General features: G+C 37.0%; 1 protein-coding gene across 13 annotated transcripts in view; it reads right to left on the bottom strand.

Moving 5' to 3' along the window:
- Window positions 1-18,321, bottom strand: part of cadps2 (Ca++-dependent secretion activator 2) — a 137,440-nt gene that overhangs the window by 50,713 nt on the left and 68,406 nt on the right. For all 13 annotated transcript variants that reach the window (XR_014603694.1, XR_014603695.1, XM_084094532.1 and 10 more), the window contains exons 4-8: window positions 12,120-12,200; window positions 10,551-10,781; window positions 10,161-10,282; window positions 2,595-2,706; window positions 2,032-2,171 (exon numbers count right to left, since the gene is read on the bottom strand). Coding sequence is in view for 11 of the 13 variants with exons in the window: in XM_084094532.1 (XP_083950658.1) it covers window positions 2,032-2,171; window positions 2,595-2,706; window positions 10,161-10,282; window positions 10,551-10,781; window positions 12,120-12,200 (686 nt within the window). In the remaining 2 variants the exon portion in view is untranslated. The remainder of the gene's footprint in view (window positions 1-2,031; window positions 2,172-2,594; window positions 2,707-10,160; window positions 10,283-10,550; window positions 10,782-12,119; window positions 12,201-18,321) is intronic.

The raw sequence follows: 18,321 nt of genomic DNA, 5'->3' as shown, positions 1-18,321 counted from the left end.
AATGGCCTGAGATGGTTTGAATCTGTGTGAGCATGTAAATGGTCCTCGTCCTCTGCAATGTCTAGTGTGATCTGCTATAGAGGTAATTCCAGGTTGAAGAGGCTTCTGCCAATTAGGACAGGGCTCTCAGAGAGCCGCTCTATAGAGGAATCACGCAGGGCCTCAGTGTAATTAGCAGGCTGATGGCACTGATATGACCCCTGACCCCGTCCCGCTCAGGGAAGGACTCTAGCAGCTGGCAGACAGGGCTCATACTGGATGAGTGAAAACCAACAGACAGAAGGATCCGATTTTTGTCATAAAATGAACTGACATTTACAGGTCATTTGATAAAAAATATTGCTGTTTAGGTAGGTAAAAAAGTGGAAAAAGTGGGGGGAAAAAGTATTTTACAAATAAATCTTTTTTTTATTCTTTTTTTTTTACTTATGTTTAATGTTGCCAATTTCTTAATGTTTTTTTTAAATGTTGCTATTTATTTGAATGTTCATTATTTAATTTTTAATTTGTTATATGTTTTTCCTTATTTGTATTTTCAATGCTTTTACAAATATAAAATCTGACTATTTGTATATTAACAATATTTTAAATATATTATAAATATTATATATTAAAAAATATATTTTTTTCTTTATTTTTTTTTTACTTATGTTTAATTGATGTTATTTCATTTAGCTATTTATTTTAATTTTCATTATTACATTTTTCCTCTCTTGTAATTTTGTTGCTCTTAAAAATGCCAAATCTGAATTCATGACCTGTTAAATAATTAAATAAATTAATAATAGGAGATGTAGTAAGCCCCTTTCACACAGCGCGTTGATCCCAAAAAATTGCTAGAGCGCCTTCTGTGTGAACGCAAACACGTCCCAGGATTGATCCCGGGATGCGGACCTAGTAACATTGCCGGGATCTCGGAACGCGCTCTGTGTGAACAAAAGGCAGGATCAATGCCGTAAGGGATGTCGTACACTGTAAAAAATTATATGATCAATAAGTTATGACAACATATATGTTTTTACATTGCTTTAAATCATCAAAATAAGTTAAGTAATTTTCAACTTTTTTGAATAAGTTCTACAAGATTCAACTCATTTAAAGTTGGTTTAAAGTAATTTAAGTTGAAATGACTTAAACATCCAATTTGATTGTACTTGCAATTTAAGGCAGCAACTTTATTTTTACAGTGTAGTGATGATGCTGAAGCTGAGATCGTTCGCCAGCTTAGTGGAATGGTACGCGATGCGTTAGTTTATGATCGAATCAGAAAAAAACGCACAAGTGTGGTTTGAGAGAGAGAAATCGCAGATCATAAGCAAACTTAAGGCGCTGCGGAGACATTATATGTCATATCGATGTCACAGATCTTTACGGGATGTGTTTGAACGCATGTACAGATTCCAGAAAATCACTGGCAGTGTGAATGAACCAAAATCAAACCATCCCAGGCCAAATAATATGTATTTTCCGGAATCTCTGTGTGAAAGGGGGTAGATAGAGCTAGTTTTGGGGATTTTATGAATAATCTTGGGGGTGTCAGTGTGTCAGACAAGATATCATTTCCTGAGAGACTCCTGGAAGTCCAAGTAAACTTAATGTGTGACATAAGGGGACTCACAAGAACAATAAATGAAATATATAATCACCAGACACAAGATGGCACTATAATCACGCTTTTCCCAATGTACCTCATTCATGTAAACTTGCTTTGAGCTGAATGGGTTTTGGGTTTTTTCCTACTAAGAAAAAAAAAAACCATTCAAACAAATGCTAAACAAATTATATACAGTATTTATTACCATTACAAGTTTACCTAAGGACTTATTCATTCTACATTTATATAATAATACAGAGTATTCCCCACATGCGAGAAAAGACCCTTATATTATTAAATAAATGTAATTTATCCATGAAATTTCTTCATAGTTCTAATGTGTGCATTGTTTTTTCCCTCATGTCTTATATAATATAAACAAGCAAGAACATATTCAGATCCTGGAGGTCAGAATATGAGCATCATTATTGACGTACCCGCTATGCTTCATGTTGGGGGGCTTGTCCATGCGGACCGCCAGTTTGATTTTCAGATCCACATCTTGGCTGTTCTTGGGCACTACCATCTTGTGAAACTCTGCCGTTTTGGGCCCGTTTGTGGTGGGGTGAAGGACCACCTAGACAGAACAAGAGAGAAAAAAAGAGAAATGATTAGGACTGATACACCTGGATGGGCAGCTGGAGAAATAGGTGTGAAGGGGATGACGGGAGACGAGAGAAAAAGAGGGTTACTATCGGAGAGAGAGAGACGGCAGGAGAAAACGGATGGAGGAGGTGTTCGAGTCTCTAATGGGGAGTCTCCATCTGTTACTGTGGGAGCGTGAGCCCTAATGATTAGAGATTTCCCTCGCCTGTAGCTCACTTTCCCCTCGCACACATACGGACACATGTGCACGCACGTCACGGTTCACACACTGAGTGCGGAACATCTGTTCCCGCAACATCGGCTAATTATTGAGCACATTGTGGAGATCGAACGCGGAGGAAGCTTGCTGTAAACCTCAGTGGTGGATGGACAGACAGACACACACTTGTCTCACCCTGCCAAGCTCTTTGTCCTCCAGAGCCAGGACTCCAGTGCTTTCGGTGAAGAGTTTGACTTTGACCGCGGGCAGGGGGTGTGTGGTGGTGAAATCTCCTTGTGTGCCCCACCTGTGGCAGAAGAAAACAAATCAGCCGTCACAATAGGAGACTTCATTTTGCATTAACCACTTCTCCAGACCCACAATGGAGTGCCTGCTGAATATTTCCTGTCTTTGTTTGATTAAATTAGTATGTGGGATGGTAAAGTATCTATTTGTTTTTGTGAGGAAGTGCTTTTGTTATGCATTTTTCCCCCCAGTGTTTACACTGTTTATTCAATGTTAAACAAGTATGATATTCATAAGGTTCAAATTAAATGGTAAAATAAAATGTTTTGTTTGTTAAATGGAAGTAATCTGCATTCAAACATGTATATTCCTGTCTCAAAATTAAACTAATTTGGGGGTGAGCTGATGCTTGAAGCCTCACTCTTAAAGCAAGACTTAAAATAAGTCTTGAATCCAAAGGCTACACTTAAAAACATGACTCTAGATGCAAGGCTTGACTTAAAAGGACTCCAAAAGCAAAACATAAAAACAAATTTTGTCTCCAAAAACAAGAATTCACTCCATTAGCAATACATAAAACACAACCTGACATTTTTTAAAACATGATATAAAGCTGCAGTCCGTAGTTTTTCCTCTTTGTCGCCATCTCTGTTCGAAATCTGCAATTGCAGGTATTTGCGGAATTATCAACTTTACGTGGGTTGTGCCTCGGCATGGCACAGCGTGGATGAATCCAATGTTTTGAGGAGAATGTGCGGCTGTCAGTCACCGCGCCGGTGTAGATGCTGGCATTCGCAATCACAGATTCTACTTTTTGAAGTATGATCAACATAAGAATTTTCACCGGAAAATGTCATCTGAATAAGTAACATTCACTTTTGTTCTGACCAACTAAGGGAAAAAAAGCATTGCAGTAAATCACGCTGATTAAATATAACGATCGCTTTATCATATCACGTCAAACCGTGCAAATTGCATTGCGTGACTACATTTAATGCCCTTCTGATATTTATCCTTGTTTTCGCATGGGCCGGTTGCAGTCTCTTTTTTTCTGTAGCCACTCCGAAGTGTTTTGCATTTTACAACGGGTGAATCTCCAGTTGTCACTGGTGATTGTCGTTTGAACCTTTCTGGATCCGCCATCAAATTGACAAGTTTAATTCTATCAAGTGCTGTGAGAAAAGGCTATAAATCTCCACCTCCAACATCCTCACGCGCAACATAGCCTACTAACCGAGACTCTTCTTTATGTGTACAGATGTGACGTAATGACGCAAAGACATGCTCGAATTTCCCACGGAAATCCACCAGTACCACTGGAATTAAAAACATTATTACAAGCTTACCGTTTTGAATCGAGCTAAGGCAAGCAGATAGTTTTGAACACTGGCTGGTTATGTACCTGCTAAAAAAAAATATTTTGGATAATTTTTAACCCAAAAAAGTTACGGACTGCAGCTTTAACTTCAAAGACAAGACTTAAGAACAAATTTTAACTCAAAATACATGACTTCAAAAAAATCTATTTAAATACATTTTAAAATGAACTTTAAAACAAGTCTTGACTTTAAAAACAAGACTTAAAAACATAACTTGACTATTTAGCCAAAACATAAAAACTATTTTGTCCCAAAAACATGATGACCCCGAAAGCGAGACTAAACAACTAATTTTCACTCCAAAACAACACTTGACACCAAAACTAGACTCAAAAACATAACATCGAAAGGCTTAAAAACTAATTATGACTCAAACATGGCTTGACTTCAAAAGCAACTTAAAAAACAAAAACTGACTCCTAAAACAAGACTTGACTCTAAAAGCATGACAAAAAACACACACATTTTGACTCCAAAAAAACAAGACTTTAAAACATGGCTTTGACTCTAAAAACATGACTTGCCTCCAAAGGCAAGACAAAAAAAAGAAAAGAGAAAAAACACAAAACAAACACATCTTGACTCCAAAAAACAAAATAAAATTTGACTCTAAAAGCAAGACTGTCAGAGAAGTTGGCAGAGCATGACTAAGAGTCGTCTTCAAGTATGGCATGTTTGCATATCAGCTTGTGAGTGTGCGTCTATGTGTGAGTTTCTGAGATAGGATCACCATAAAATACAGACATACTGTATATCTATAGTTGAGTAAACACACAACAACGCAATCCAACTGACTCTCTCTCTCAAGCGGGCCAACAGTTGCTTATGGCAAACTGACTGTAGGAGTCGGCTCCCACATCTAATTCAGTTCTTCCCACAGAGAACGTTCTGAATGTCATATGGCAAGCCAAGCATGTTTTCTCTATAGTATAAGAACTATAAATGAGGCCTGTAATGCAGATAAACAGTACTGTATGTCCACTTGGTTGAGCTTGAGCTTATAGCATATGAGATCTGAATATATTGATGAAGAAACTATACACTTGAGCAGAACGAATGAATCTCTTAAATCAAATTAGGCATTAACTTCTTAATCAAGATACAGCACACTCGTACACTTTTCACAGCTAGTCTAGACTGTGTCTCTATAGCAAACACTGAGTCATAGAGCTGAATCACAGTCTGGTTAGACAGTCTGGGTATCTGAGCCTCTGTGTGAACCTCGGCTGGGTGTCTATAAGCCTTATGATGTTACCAAGGATGTGTGCAATATCTGGACAATGCTATCTATTAGCCTTCCCATCCATCTCAATGGGATTCAGCATTTGCCATTGACAATGACAGAGGAGATCCTTTTGTCTTCACTCTTATTGACATTATCTAAAGCCCAAAACCGCCTTGGGGAGCTCATTCAGTGGAAAGATATTTTGGGAGGTCTGTTTGTGTTACTGGTCTAAAATTGACCTCTCACCACCTAGAGGCTGTATGAAGCCCCAAAACAAGAAAAGAGGACCATTTAATAAGCAAACCGTTGCCAAGGCAACAAAACAACAGTTCTTTGCATCTCATAAAAAGACGTTCAGTGATGCAATTCATAATTCCCATTAAAAGGATTTTCTTAATTTAGTCGCATTTGTGTGCAACACGCTCAAGATGACAAAACCAGCCACTGAGAATAATCATCTTTAAAACTCAAGAGATCTGCAGTGGAGAGTTTAATCTTTCAGTTCTGCAAGGAAAAAGCAGTCTTTAAAAAAACCCAAGTAATAACAATTTGAAGAAAATTAGTTTCATTACGCTTTCATTTGTAGGCTATGCACAAAAAGCCAATAAAAGACCTAAAATAAACATCTAATGCCTTAAAATAATGCCTTGCCACATTCTCTGTAATCACATTTCCTGGAAATGACATCATTGGCCAGATTAAAATGTAATTCTAATTTAACTCCAACATAGAACTTCCACTTGTAATACTCGTTACATTAAAGGAGTTTCGTCCTTCACTGATAAAGTCAACATTGTAATTTAGTTTTACATGATTTTGAGGAATTTTTCAGTATATTTTTCATGATATGACCCTTTTAACATAAATGGCCACATGCATGAATCTTGAGATCAGCAAGATCTGAATCCTCTGTGATAAATAACGTCACACTGTCGGGTCAAATGTGAGCATTAGCAGATATAACCACATGACTGGCAGATGTTGGCACAATAACACCAAAATCATCTCACAAGCCACTCATTCACCTTGATGAGATTAAAAGTGAAAGTGGAAAAAAGTGGAAAAAAATCCAAAACAATTGGAATCCTTTATATAAGTGCACAATACAAAGTTGACAATATCATTCTAGGTTGCAATGTGCTTAAGAACTGTTTTACAGAGGTCATAACAGGAGAAATCAAATTTTCCCTGATATTTGAATACTATGATCTATGTGTACAATGAAATCCTACTGTGAAGATCATCTATTGACATCTATTAGATTTTTTTAAAGGCAGAACAAAAAACCTGTTGGGTCCAAAAAAAAAAAAAAAAAAGGCTTGAAAATGGTCATAAAAAGGGGTAAAAATAAAAGGTATACATATTTATTATTAATGGCATTTGTTTTATAATATTGGGTTGACCAAAATGGGAAGAAAAACTAAATAAATTTCAAGGTTCACATTTAATTCAGTGGGACTGTTTTCTTCAAGGCCTATTAAACCGTTTACCGCAGTCAAATAGGAAAAGTAACACAAAACTGTCAACTAGAATCAAATCTTTGCATTTATCGAATCGAAGAAAAATCGAGAATCGATTTTCAATCGAATTGTGACCTCAAGAATTGATTAGAGAAGGTACCAAAAGATTTCCACCCCTTATATATATATATATATATATATATATATATATATATATATAAAAACACATACATAATCATATATAAACGTATATACACATACAGTTTGGGTGGACATAGCAAAATCCACATAAGACCCACATTCCTTCTAACAAAATTAGGAGCAACATTGAATCTCAAGCTGTTCATCGATGGGCCATTTCTTCCAGACTTTGCGTTCCTTGCATCCGTTTAGAATATCTTGCTGGATAACTGGCCAAATGAGTGTGATCTGAGTCATATTTCCAAGCAACGCTACATTCTTAAAGGCCACCTGCCTTTCACAGAGAGCGAGAAAAGCTCATCTAGGCTTGATGAATTCCTCCTCCTTGTCATGTCGTGCCTATACTGGAACTCCTGGAGGTGAGATTGATTCAAGAGCTCTCGGAGAAAAAGACTCCTGCATTTAACTGGTCAAAGTAGCAATCACAGTTTAAGTCAGCAATCAAAGTCCCCTTAAAATACTGAGAACACCATTTACTAACTAATTTAAAGTAACCGCATCTATAAATACACAATAACTCCACAACTATTCAACAAACAACAAATATGAAACCTAATTAACTAAAACCAATAAGATGAAATCCAAAAATGAGGGGGAGAAGTATTGACTGACTCTATTGATTGGAATAACAGTCCAAGCTCCTAAGTAAACATTGTTATTGAAATTCACATTCAATCCAATTTCTAAATAGGGTGTGTCTCATTCAGCTACTAGTTAGTTAGTACACTGGCTAGGGAGTCTGCAATCTCTAGGGCTGTTCAATGGGGAAAATGATTCGTTTGTTTCCTAAAAATTCTCAAACTGCACATTGAAATGTTCTGTCTTAAGTGTCTCGTCATTGTCGAGTGCAATTGTAGACGTATAGACAAAGCCCAACTTTTTTTTCTCTAGTTTTCTCTGCATTGAAGGAAAAAATGTTGCAAAATTGATATAGGACCTACTTTTTTATCTGTTTTGCTTAAGGCGAGACACTACAGGCAAAAACAGTGTTTTTTTTGCATCTGTCAATTTTGAGATTTTGGTCTTTTTGTCTTTTCATAAAGTGTTTTTCAGACTAGTGGAAAGAAAACATCCAAAATATACTTTTAACTGTATCTTTTAGAGCACTTTATCTATTTGCATCTGTAGATTTCAATTACAGTATATGTATATATATATATATATATATATATATATATATATATATACAGTGCTATGCATAAGTGAATACACCCATGCTAAAGTTGACTAAAAAGAGGAATAAAAAATCATATTTTGGAAATTTAACTTAATGCCTTAATTTAAAAAATTAGGAAAAATCCAACCTTTAAGGACACCAATTTTCTTTGTGAATGAATAATGTATCGTAAATAAATAAATGTTCTTCCTTAAAATACATGGTGCATAAGTGAGTACACCCCTATGTTAAATTCCCATAGAGGCAGGCAGATTTTTATTTGTAAGTATTTAAAAAAAAAAAAATTTAGGATACTATGCATCCTGATAAAGTTCCCTTGGCCTTTGGAATTAAAATAGCCCCACATCATCACATAGCCTTCACCATACCTAGAGATTGGCATGATTTTATTTCAGTTAGCCTAAAAGCTAGTTTGATTTGCATTGAGAGATGATCTTATGGAAAGTACCCCATGCCAATCTCTAGGTATGGTGAAGGCTATGTGATGATGTGGGGCTATTTTAATTCCAAAGGCCAAGGGAACTTTATCAGGATGCATAGTATCCTAAAAAAAAATTAAAAAAAATACTTAAAAATAAAAATCTGCCTGTATATATTTATTTATTTATTTATTTAAAGGCCATTTCCTTTAAAATTAGTTTTTCCTCCTACAATGAGCCAGAAATCTCCACTAGCACTTACATACACCAAACTTAACCGTTTTATTCTTATCTATATTCTGAGAGTTTTTTCACAGAGAGGTTTGATCATATATAATTTTCCTGATTTTATACAACATTTTATGCCTAAAGAAATTGTGAAAATGTATTTATTTTTAGCTGTTGACAGTATTTTCAGATTTATGGAGTGATAAAAAGAGATATCATCTAATGTTTAGATTTTTGTTCAAGAAATTTATGCAAATTAGTGCATATTTAATTAGATAACGCCTCATTTGCACTTGTAATTATTTTTTTTAATTTTTTTTGCAATTATTAATGTAATCAATCAACTGTTGAAGTATGGTGATATCTATTTTTTTTTTTCACCCTCTTTACCTTGCCTTAATAAAATACAGAAAATGGTGAGCTGATGAGATAAGAGGGACTTTCATGCTCAAGGTTTGAAGATAAAAAGCAAGTGTGAGATGTTCCCAACAGATTTGTAATTCAGCGTACTATAGAAAAAACAGAGCAGTGACCTTAAAAATGTTAAAGATTGGCACATTGTGCAAATCTGAATAATGAATGACTGTGTAGGAAATGCTTTCAGTTAAAACATGTGGTTAACATAAAGAGACATTTAAAACACTATTTTAAAAACATGTAGGAACGTTTTATATAAAAAAGGTTGTAACTGGCACTTTTGTGTTTATCTGTTTCTGATAAAGCAACTCCCAACCACCAGAGGGAGCCCTTACCAGAAAACACTAGCTTGACTCTATTTCAATTTCAGAATAAAGAATAAAGCAGTTGAGGGTGAGATAAAGTTAATAAATAAAATAACAGATTCAGAAATACATCTCATATTGTGAGATATAAAGTCACATTTACAAGATTTAAAGTTGCAATTATGATAAATAAAGCCACAACTGTGAGATTTAAAGTCACATTGTGAGAAATAAAGCTGTCTATCTTCATGAAGTCTTGTATTTGACCTTTATTTTTCATTTTTGGTATATTACTGGATTTGATATTGGATTTTTGACTATCTCGACCTTGCATGACCCAGTTTGAGGATTGACCTTTGGATTTGCTGACCTTACTTTCCATTACAGTCTAAAAGTACAGTAAAAAAAGGCGATATTGTGAAAAATTCTATAAGCAGTACATTTGAAAATAGCAGTGTTTCTATAGTATTTGAATATATTGTAAAATATAATATATTCCTGTGATGCAAAGCAAAATTTTCAGCATCATTAGCAGTGTCACATGATCCTTCAGAAATCATTCTGATATGCTGAATTGCTCCTCAAGAAACATTATTATTATCATTGTTGAAAACAGTTGTGCTGCTTTTTGTGGAAACCTATTTCAGGATTCTTTGGTGAATAGAAACAGCATCATGTAGAGGCGTTGTGAACACCGTACTCACTGTGGTCTGGAGGCTTCGGCTTGATCCGTCTGGAGCTTCTCTCCTCCCTCCACCTCCATGGTGCAGTACACAATTCGGTTAGGAGCAACGGATTTCAGCCCCTGCACCTCTATGATCACAATCTGAGCAAAAGTCACGAGACCACACCATCAAACTGAGCGACAATTCAACTTAATTTAGATTTAGATGACTTTCTGGCAACTAGCTGTTTAACTGAACCACTGATTGATCTATTATGAAAAAATGTAGTTTTGAAAATCCCTAGTGGAACCATTCTAACGTTTTGTAGCTGTGTAATGTGATACATGTAAGACTTGCAAAATAAAAACCGTCACAACCACCGTGGTGATGTGTAAAGTAATGATTGATGGCATCTTTATCAATCTCTACCTCCAGACTAAATGACAGCACCACGTCGGATTTGGAGAGGGGTAAGTCGTTCTCGTCGCCGATGTCCAGGAAGCTGTTCATGGGTGTGAGTTTGGGCTTGATTTTGGGCTTGAAGTCTTTGGCCACAGGCTGGCTCTCCAGGTTAGCCATCAGCAGGTTAACGGATGACCTGAGCTCCTCCACGTACATCATCTCCATGTCTTTGGAAATAAACTTCGGGAACTTCCTCTCCTATTGGACGCAGAATAAAACAGAATGAACATTGTTACTGTCAGGTACTCGTACAGTTGAGTCAATCTTACAATTAGTGCACAATATGCTAACTGTTTATTTATTCATTCATCCATTCACTCATGTCACAATATGACTGATTGCTCCACAATAATCTGAAGAATAGCCTAACCCAGTGTTTCCCAACCCTGTTCCTGGAGGCACATCAACACTACACATTTTGGATGTCTCCCTTTATCTGACCCATATATTTCTGGTCTTGCACTGTGTACCAATTCGCATACTATTCATCCTAAATAGCATTTGAAATTAGAATTAGTGCATCCCAAATCATAGTATGTTGAAATGAGTATTTTAAAGATACCCGGATGGTTTACTTTTTAGGGTTAGAATCCGAAGTGCGGATCTTTGCACACTCTGATAGCTAATATTGTCCACAACCCATTGTGAGTTAGACGAGGAATCGATTAGAACTACAAACACGGATAAAAGGTGTTAAAAACATACTTTGATTTGGGACGCACTAATTCTAATACTTTCGAATACTATTTAGGATGTATAGTATGCAAATTGGTACGCAGCATTGGTGTGCCTTCAGGAGCAGGGTTGGGAAACATTGGTTATACTATCCAATAGTATTTTTGAAAAAAAAAAAACATTTCTTCTTCTTTTTTATGTATTGTTTATCATTTACTCCATAATGGCTCTGAATGACACACTTACTGAGTCCACAATATGACTATCTTAGTCCAAAATATGTTAAAAAAAATAGACTAAACGTTTTTTGTTTTTTTTTTCAATTTAAAAACAAAATTTATTATTTATTAATTTATTTATTTTTATTATGTTATTTTATATTATTTATTATTTAATCCTGACTTACTTCACAATATGCTAAAAAATAGCATAACTATTAATATTTTTTGCTAAAATTTCAGTTTTTTTATTACATTTAATTTTATTCCTTTTTTTTTATTTACTTACTTTCTCCTTATTGCTCTGAATGATTCACTGACTGAGTCCCCCAAAATAGCATAACTAATAATATATTTTTTTTAAATAATGTTTTTTTTTTTTTAAATAACATTTATTTTTTATTCCCATTTATATATATATATATATAAAAAAAAAGATTCTCATTCATTCATTCTGTAATGGCTCTGAATGATTCACTGAGTCTGACTCAAAATGGCTAGTTTGAGACTTTTGCGAATGCTTCTGATAGACTCATCAAGAAGAACCGAATCGTAATCATTTGTCCGCAAATCAAACAATTATAAATACAGCAATCTGTTGGTGTTTTCACTGTAAAGATAGAAGCAGGTAAAGGTTTCTTACTCTGGCTATTTTCTCGGCAAGCTGCAGTCGCCCGTCCAGCTCTCTGCGGATCTGTGCCGCCTGCTCGTCCACATTGTCCAGCTGCCCGGGGAACAGAAGACAAAGCTTATCTATTCGACACGGTTTACTAAACCCATAACCCACAGGTAGATCTGGATAGATCAAAGCTGACCGTGGTGAAAAGACAGGAAAGATGAGCTTAATAACTACCATGATTAGTCATGTAATCTCTTTTGAGCCTCATGAAGCTGCTGTGCTACTTGGACAGGCCATACCGAGGAAATATGAGATCATAAAAACGTTTAATGTCTTTATCTGGTCACTGAGCGGCTCTGGCATGCCCTCAAATGAAACGTTTTTGGAGTGTGAAACACACACACAAAGTGGCACACAAATACACCCACACAGCACTGCTGGCATGCTGTCAAGGCAGGGTTTCCTCTCCATGAGTGGGAAATCTCTCTGTTTCACGCACACGCGCACACGCACACACACACACACACCATCACCACACACACACACACACACACCACCCCCACCATAGCACTGTTTCCACTTGATAAGCTCTTCTCCCTGCGGCGGCAGTAGGGTTGACTCCGCTCCCATTTCACGCTGCACTATTACTGCACCATACTAGTTTGCTCAGAAAGTTTTTTTATTTTTTAATTAAGTGGCACTTGCAAGGGCTCATACTTGGTGATTTGAACAAAGTATTAGGTAACTAGACCAGTGTAGTTTGCACTGCAGATCCAGTATGAATAATCACACTATAAAGCACCTGCAATACGCTAGCAACCACCAAGAACACCCTAGTAACCACCCACACTCTATAAACCACCCATAACACCCTAGCAACCACCTAGTAACCCCCAGAACACCCTAGTAACCACCCACACTCTATAAACCACCCATAACACCCTAGCAACCACCTAGTAACCCCCCAGAACACCCTAGTAACCAAACCACCCACACTCTATAAACCACCCATAACACCCTAGCAACCACCTAGTAATCCCCAGAACACCCTAGTAACCACCCACACTCTATAAACCACCCATAACACCCTAGCAACCACCTAGTAACCCCCCAGAACACCCTAGTAACCAAACCACCCACACTCTATAAACCACACATAACACCCTAGCAACCACCTAGTAACCCCCAGAACACCCTAGTAACCAAACCACCCACACTCTATAAACCACCCATAACACCCTATTAACCACAGAGTAACCCCCAAACACCCTAGTAACCACCCCCAGTCTATAAACCACTCAGAACACCCTAGTACACACCTAGTAACCCCAAGAACACCTTAGTAACCACCCACACTCTATAAACCACCCATAACACCCTATTAACCACCTAGTAACCCTCAAAACACCCTAGAGTAACCCCACCCACACTCTATAGTCTTTAGCACGTCTTAAAATTAGGTAAATACAACCTCAGATCATGAACAACAACACATGACATATTACACTGTGCCATTACTTAACAAAAACTAGGACAAAATATAAAAGCCAAGTGTGAAAAACTAAGTACACCCCATGATTTAATAGCTTTTAGCAGCAATAACTTGAAGTAATAATTTTCTGTCTCTCATATTATTGTGGAGAAATTTTGGCCAACTCTTCTTTACAACGTTTCTTCAATTCATTGAGGTTTGCGGGCATTTGTTCATACACAGCTATCTTAAGGTCCCGCCGCAACATTTTCAATCAGGTTGAGGTCTAGACTTTGACTGGGCCATTGCAACAACTCGATTATATCGTTTTTAGTAATTTGCTGGTGTGTTTTGGATCACTGTCCTGTTGCATGACCCAATTTCAGCCAAGCTTTAGCTGTCAGACAGATGGCCTCACTTTTGACTCTAGAATACTTTCCTGAAATGAGGTGCCCCATACCTGTGGCTGCAAAACAAGCCCAAATCATCACCCCTCCACCACCATGCTTGACCGTTGCTATGAGGTGTTTGTGCTGATATTTTTGCCTAACTTGGCGCTGTGCATTATGGCCAAACATCTCCACTTTGGTCTCGTCTGTCCAAAGGACATTGTTCCAGAAGTCTTGTGGTTTGTTCAGATGCAACTTTGCAAACCTAAGCCGTGCTGCTGTGAACAAAAAAAGCTTTCTCCTGGCAACCCCTCCAAACATGCCATACTTGTTCAGTCTTTTTCTAATTGTTGACATTAACTTTAACATTTAAAATGTTAACTGAGGCCTGTAGAGATTGAGGTGTAGTTCTTGGTTTTTTTGCAGTTTCTCTGAGCATTGCACGGTCTGATCTTTGGGTGAATTTGCTGGGACGTCCACTCCTGGGAAGATTGGCAACTGTTTTGAATGTTTTCCACTTGTGAATAATCTTCCTCACGGTATAATGATGGACTTTGATGTGATGGCCTTATAACCCTTCCTAGATCGAAGGGCTGCAACAATTGCTTTTCTAAGATCATTCTTAGAAAGACATTTCTGATGTCCTTCCTCCTTGGCATTGTGATAACACACACCTGATAGCTCCAGACCAGCAAACTGACAAAACTTTTATTTTTTACTATGTCCTGATACGTAAAGCCATTGAATTCAAAAGGGTGTACTTTCTTTTTCACATGACTGTATAAACCACCCACAACAAACTATAAACCAACCAGAAAAGCAACCATCTGTAGCAAAAACTAAGAATATAATAACAACCACCATGAACACCTTGGCAGGCTGCTTAGTAACCACCTAGTAACCACCACAACACCCTAGAAACCACATATTAACCCCCCAGAACACTTTAGAAGATACATTACAACCAAAGTAACCACCTACACTCTATAAATCACCCACAACACCCTAGCAATCACCTATAAACCACTCACAACACCCTAGCAACCACCCACAACAACCTATAAACCATCCAGAACACCACAGTAACCCCCCAGAACACCCTTGAAACCATTCACAACACCCAAGCAACCACCAAGTAACCACCCAGATCACAATAGCGCCCACAACAGCCTAGCAACCATCCAAGGATAAAATAAACCAAGGATTTTCAATGGTCAAATGGCATTTACATTTTCTTCAGAAATAATCCCATAGATGGAAAATTTACACTCTGTACACGATGTTTGAACTGTTCAGATTTCAGTTGTTACATCAAAAACACTGATCTAAACAGCAGAAGAACATGCAAAGATCTGGTTTTATCAGGACATTGTTCGAGTGAAGCAGTGTGACACTCTCTGTAATGAGGCCGGGTGATGTCTGCCATGCTTTGCTGAGCCGATCTACTGCTCCCATCACATCAACGTTCATTATCGACTCATTCTATTAACATAATGCAAATCAACAAACGCCTCAAAATCTCACATAAGGAGCGTGTGGGAGAAAGCAGACCAGATGAAGGCCTCCTGTCAGCCCAGCGCTGGTCTGGTCACATGTGGGAGGCCTTAATGATGTAGTTAGCCACATCTACGCAGATGGTAAGAGGCCGACGCGTGTTAAAGAAAGTGTACCCGTGAAACGTACAGGAAGTAATGAGAGCATCACAGGGATGAAAACCACAGTTAAAATCCACTAATAATATACCCAATGACCCCACCAACAACAGGAGGTCAAGGTCAGGGTGGGATCAAGTAATCATGTGATAATGGCTGCAGTTTTCTGGGAATTGTGAACAATATTTTCACTTTGATGGCTACAGCGGAAATAATACAGTAAATGCACACATGCCCATGGGTTTGATTTTACCGCAGAGGTCTTCATATCTGTCAGGTTTCAAGAATATTATTTATTTAGTGAGCAATATATGTGGAAGCGCATGATTAAAAGAACATTCTAAGGGAATTAGTGGATACTGGCCACTAATTAAGAATTAACAGTGCCATCTATTTCAGACAGGTAATTAAGGCCTGTGTAAAATCACATAACCAACAACATTCATAGCTTATTTATAACCAATTAGTGACTAATAACTCTGGTGTTTGCTCTCAGCACACTATTTAGACTGTGTGCTACTGTATATGTCTGAATGCACACTGCAAAAATGTGACATTTAATTAAGATAAGGTTGGACCTGAGGATCAGATTCTGCTTCAGCTTCACTTGGTGAATTACAAAAGGTTCCAATGAAATGACCCATCTGTTACTTCCACAGAATACCACAAGATTAATTTAATATCCTAATAATCTCGAAGATCTGCTAATGTAATTAATATTCTTAATGACTTGCTCTTAATTGATGTGCAGGAATATCAAATTGAGCTACTATGAAATCAGAAATAATAATACAAATTTGTAAAATTTGAAGAAGAAAAATTTTAATTAAATTATAATTATTGTAGTAGTAGTCACAACAAACAATAATTGTACTTTTATAATTTTTCATTTTTGTAATTACATTTTTAATTCAAATCATTTAAATGAATTTAAAACAGATGCTAAGATAATATTAGTAATTTTATTCATAATTGTCATGTCCGAGTGCTGACAATTTTATGTTTTTCTTGCCTCAATACAGTAAGCTTTGGAAATCTATTATGATTGGCAGCTTGAAAGTTTGAAACGTCCCCAGCCGAGCAGATAATTCTGTCATGAATTGCTGGTTTTGACAGCCAGACTGAGAATGACCACATCAGCCATTTCCCAGCACAATGACGCAAACAGTGGCTAAAGAAAGAATAATAAAACTGCCAAAACACGGACAACAGCACGGACATCCCACTGATATATACCAGCGGCACAGCACAGCAGGTTTGTGTTCATAATGCATTAAAATGGCTTCGTTTGAGGAGAACGTATCGCCTCCCCAGAGCCACACACATATGCACACCAGATTCTTTTCTGTTGCCGTGTTACCAACTGGTTCACTTTTCTTTAGCTGCTCTATTTTGGTTAGTTTGGCAACAATTTCTATGACAACAAGCCTTAGGGGTGCCCTAATGAAAGACGTCACCAGCCTGGAGAGAAACATGCCACTGTCACGCTCTAATCTTCCCCGAGATTTCTTTACCCCCCTCATCTTAATTAGCAAACCAATTAAAAGGCAGCCGTCTCCAGTCACACAGATTCTCGCAACAAACTGGAAACTGCTTTCTGGCCACTTTGACTATTCACAAACCATTTCTAATGATTGTGCTGGATGAAAGATCAAAGAACTGTGCTTTTTACTTGGTTGTTAATACTAGCTTTCATTTTCTGTTTTAATAGCATCTCTTATTTAAGCTTTAGTAGCTAAAAGGACTGATCAACAACAATCAAGTTCTGTGAAACAGTTTATTTCAATGAATCGATTCAAAACTCTCGACTTCAATATACCAGTAGTGACGATAGCCTCAATAATTAAAAAATGGAATATTGACATCATGTTAAAAGGTTAATTCACTCAATAAATGAAATTTGTCATTAATTACTCGCACTCATGTTGTTCCAAACCCGTAAAACCTTCGTTTTTTACCAATACTTTATTGTGCTTTTCTTATGAACAAAGTTACCAGCATTAACACTGACAAATTGTCACTGACTTAATTCAGTGTGGATGACATAACTGATAACAAATATAAAACAGGTATACACAAGAGAAACAGATACACAAACATAGAGAATAATAAATAAATAAAAGAACTATATATGTAAATGTCAGAGATAGATGATTTACAGGCAGAGAGTGTCTGCTGAAATAAAGATAATTAAGGTGTCTATTTAAAAAAAAAGAAAAAAAAAAGGAAACAGAAAACAAAAACAAAAAGAGAACCTGCAGTCCCATTTGCCATGATCTACATCTCGGTATACTCGGTTTTTAGACAAATAATTAGGAGGAAACCAAGTACTAATAGTTTTCCTGGCAGCTGTTAACCCAGAGAAGAAAGTCTGTTTTTGATTTAAAGTTAAGGTTACAGAGGAGACATCATTAAGAAGGAAAAGACATGGCTCAGGATCAACTGTCAGTTCCAAAAGTTGTGACAGAACAGCAGAGACTTTAACCCAGAAGTTGAAGATCGGAGGACATTCCCAGAATAGATGGAAAAAGCTGCCAATTGTCCCAGTGCTACATTTGTCACATACAGGGGAGGGAATGAGTTTCATTCTAAAACGATTCAGAGGTGTATAATATATTCTGTGGATTACATTGTAGTTGATCAGCTGGTGGGCAGGGTTTTTAGATGAGACTGAAACATTTTGCCATATTGTTTCCCATCCCAATCAAAACTGT

Source organism: Abramis brama (genome assembly GCF_963993115.1).
Source record: "Abramis brama genome assembly, chromosome: 20".
Taxonomy (NCBI): Eukaryota; Metazoa; Chordata; class Actinopteri; order Cypriniformes; family Leuciscidae; genus Abramis; species Abramis brama.
Note: the sequence above shows the minus strand (reverse complement) of the source record. Positions and strands in the feature narration are given on the sequence as shown.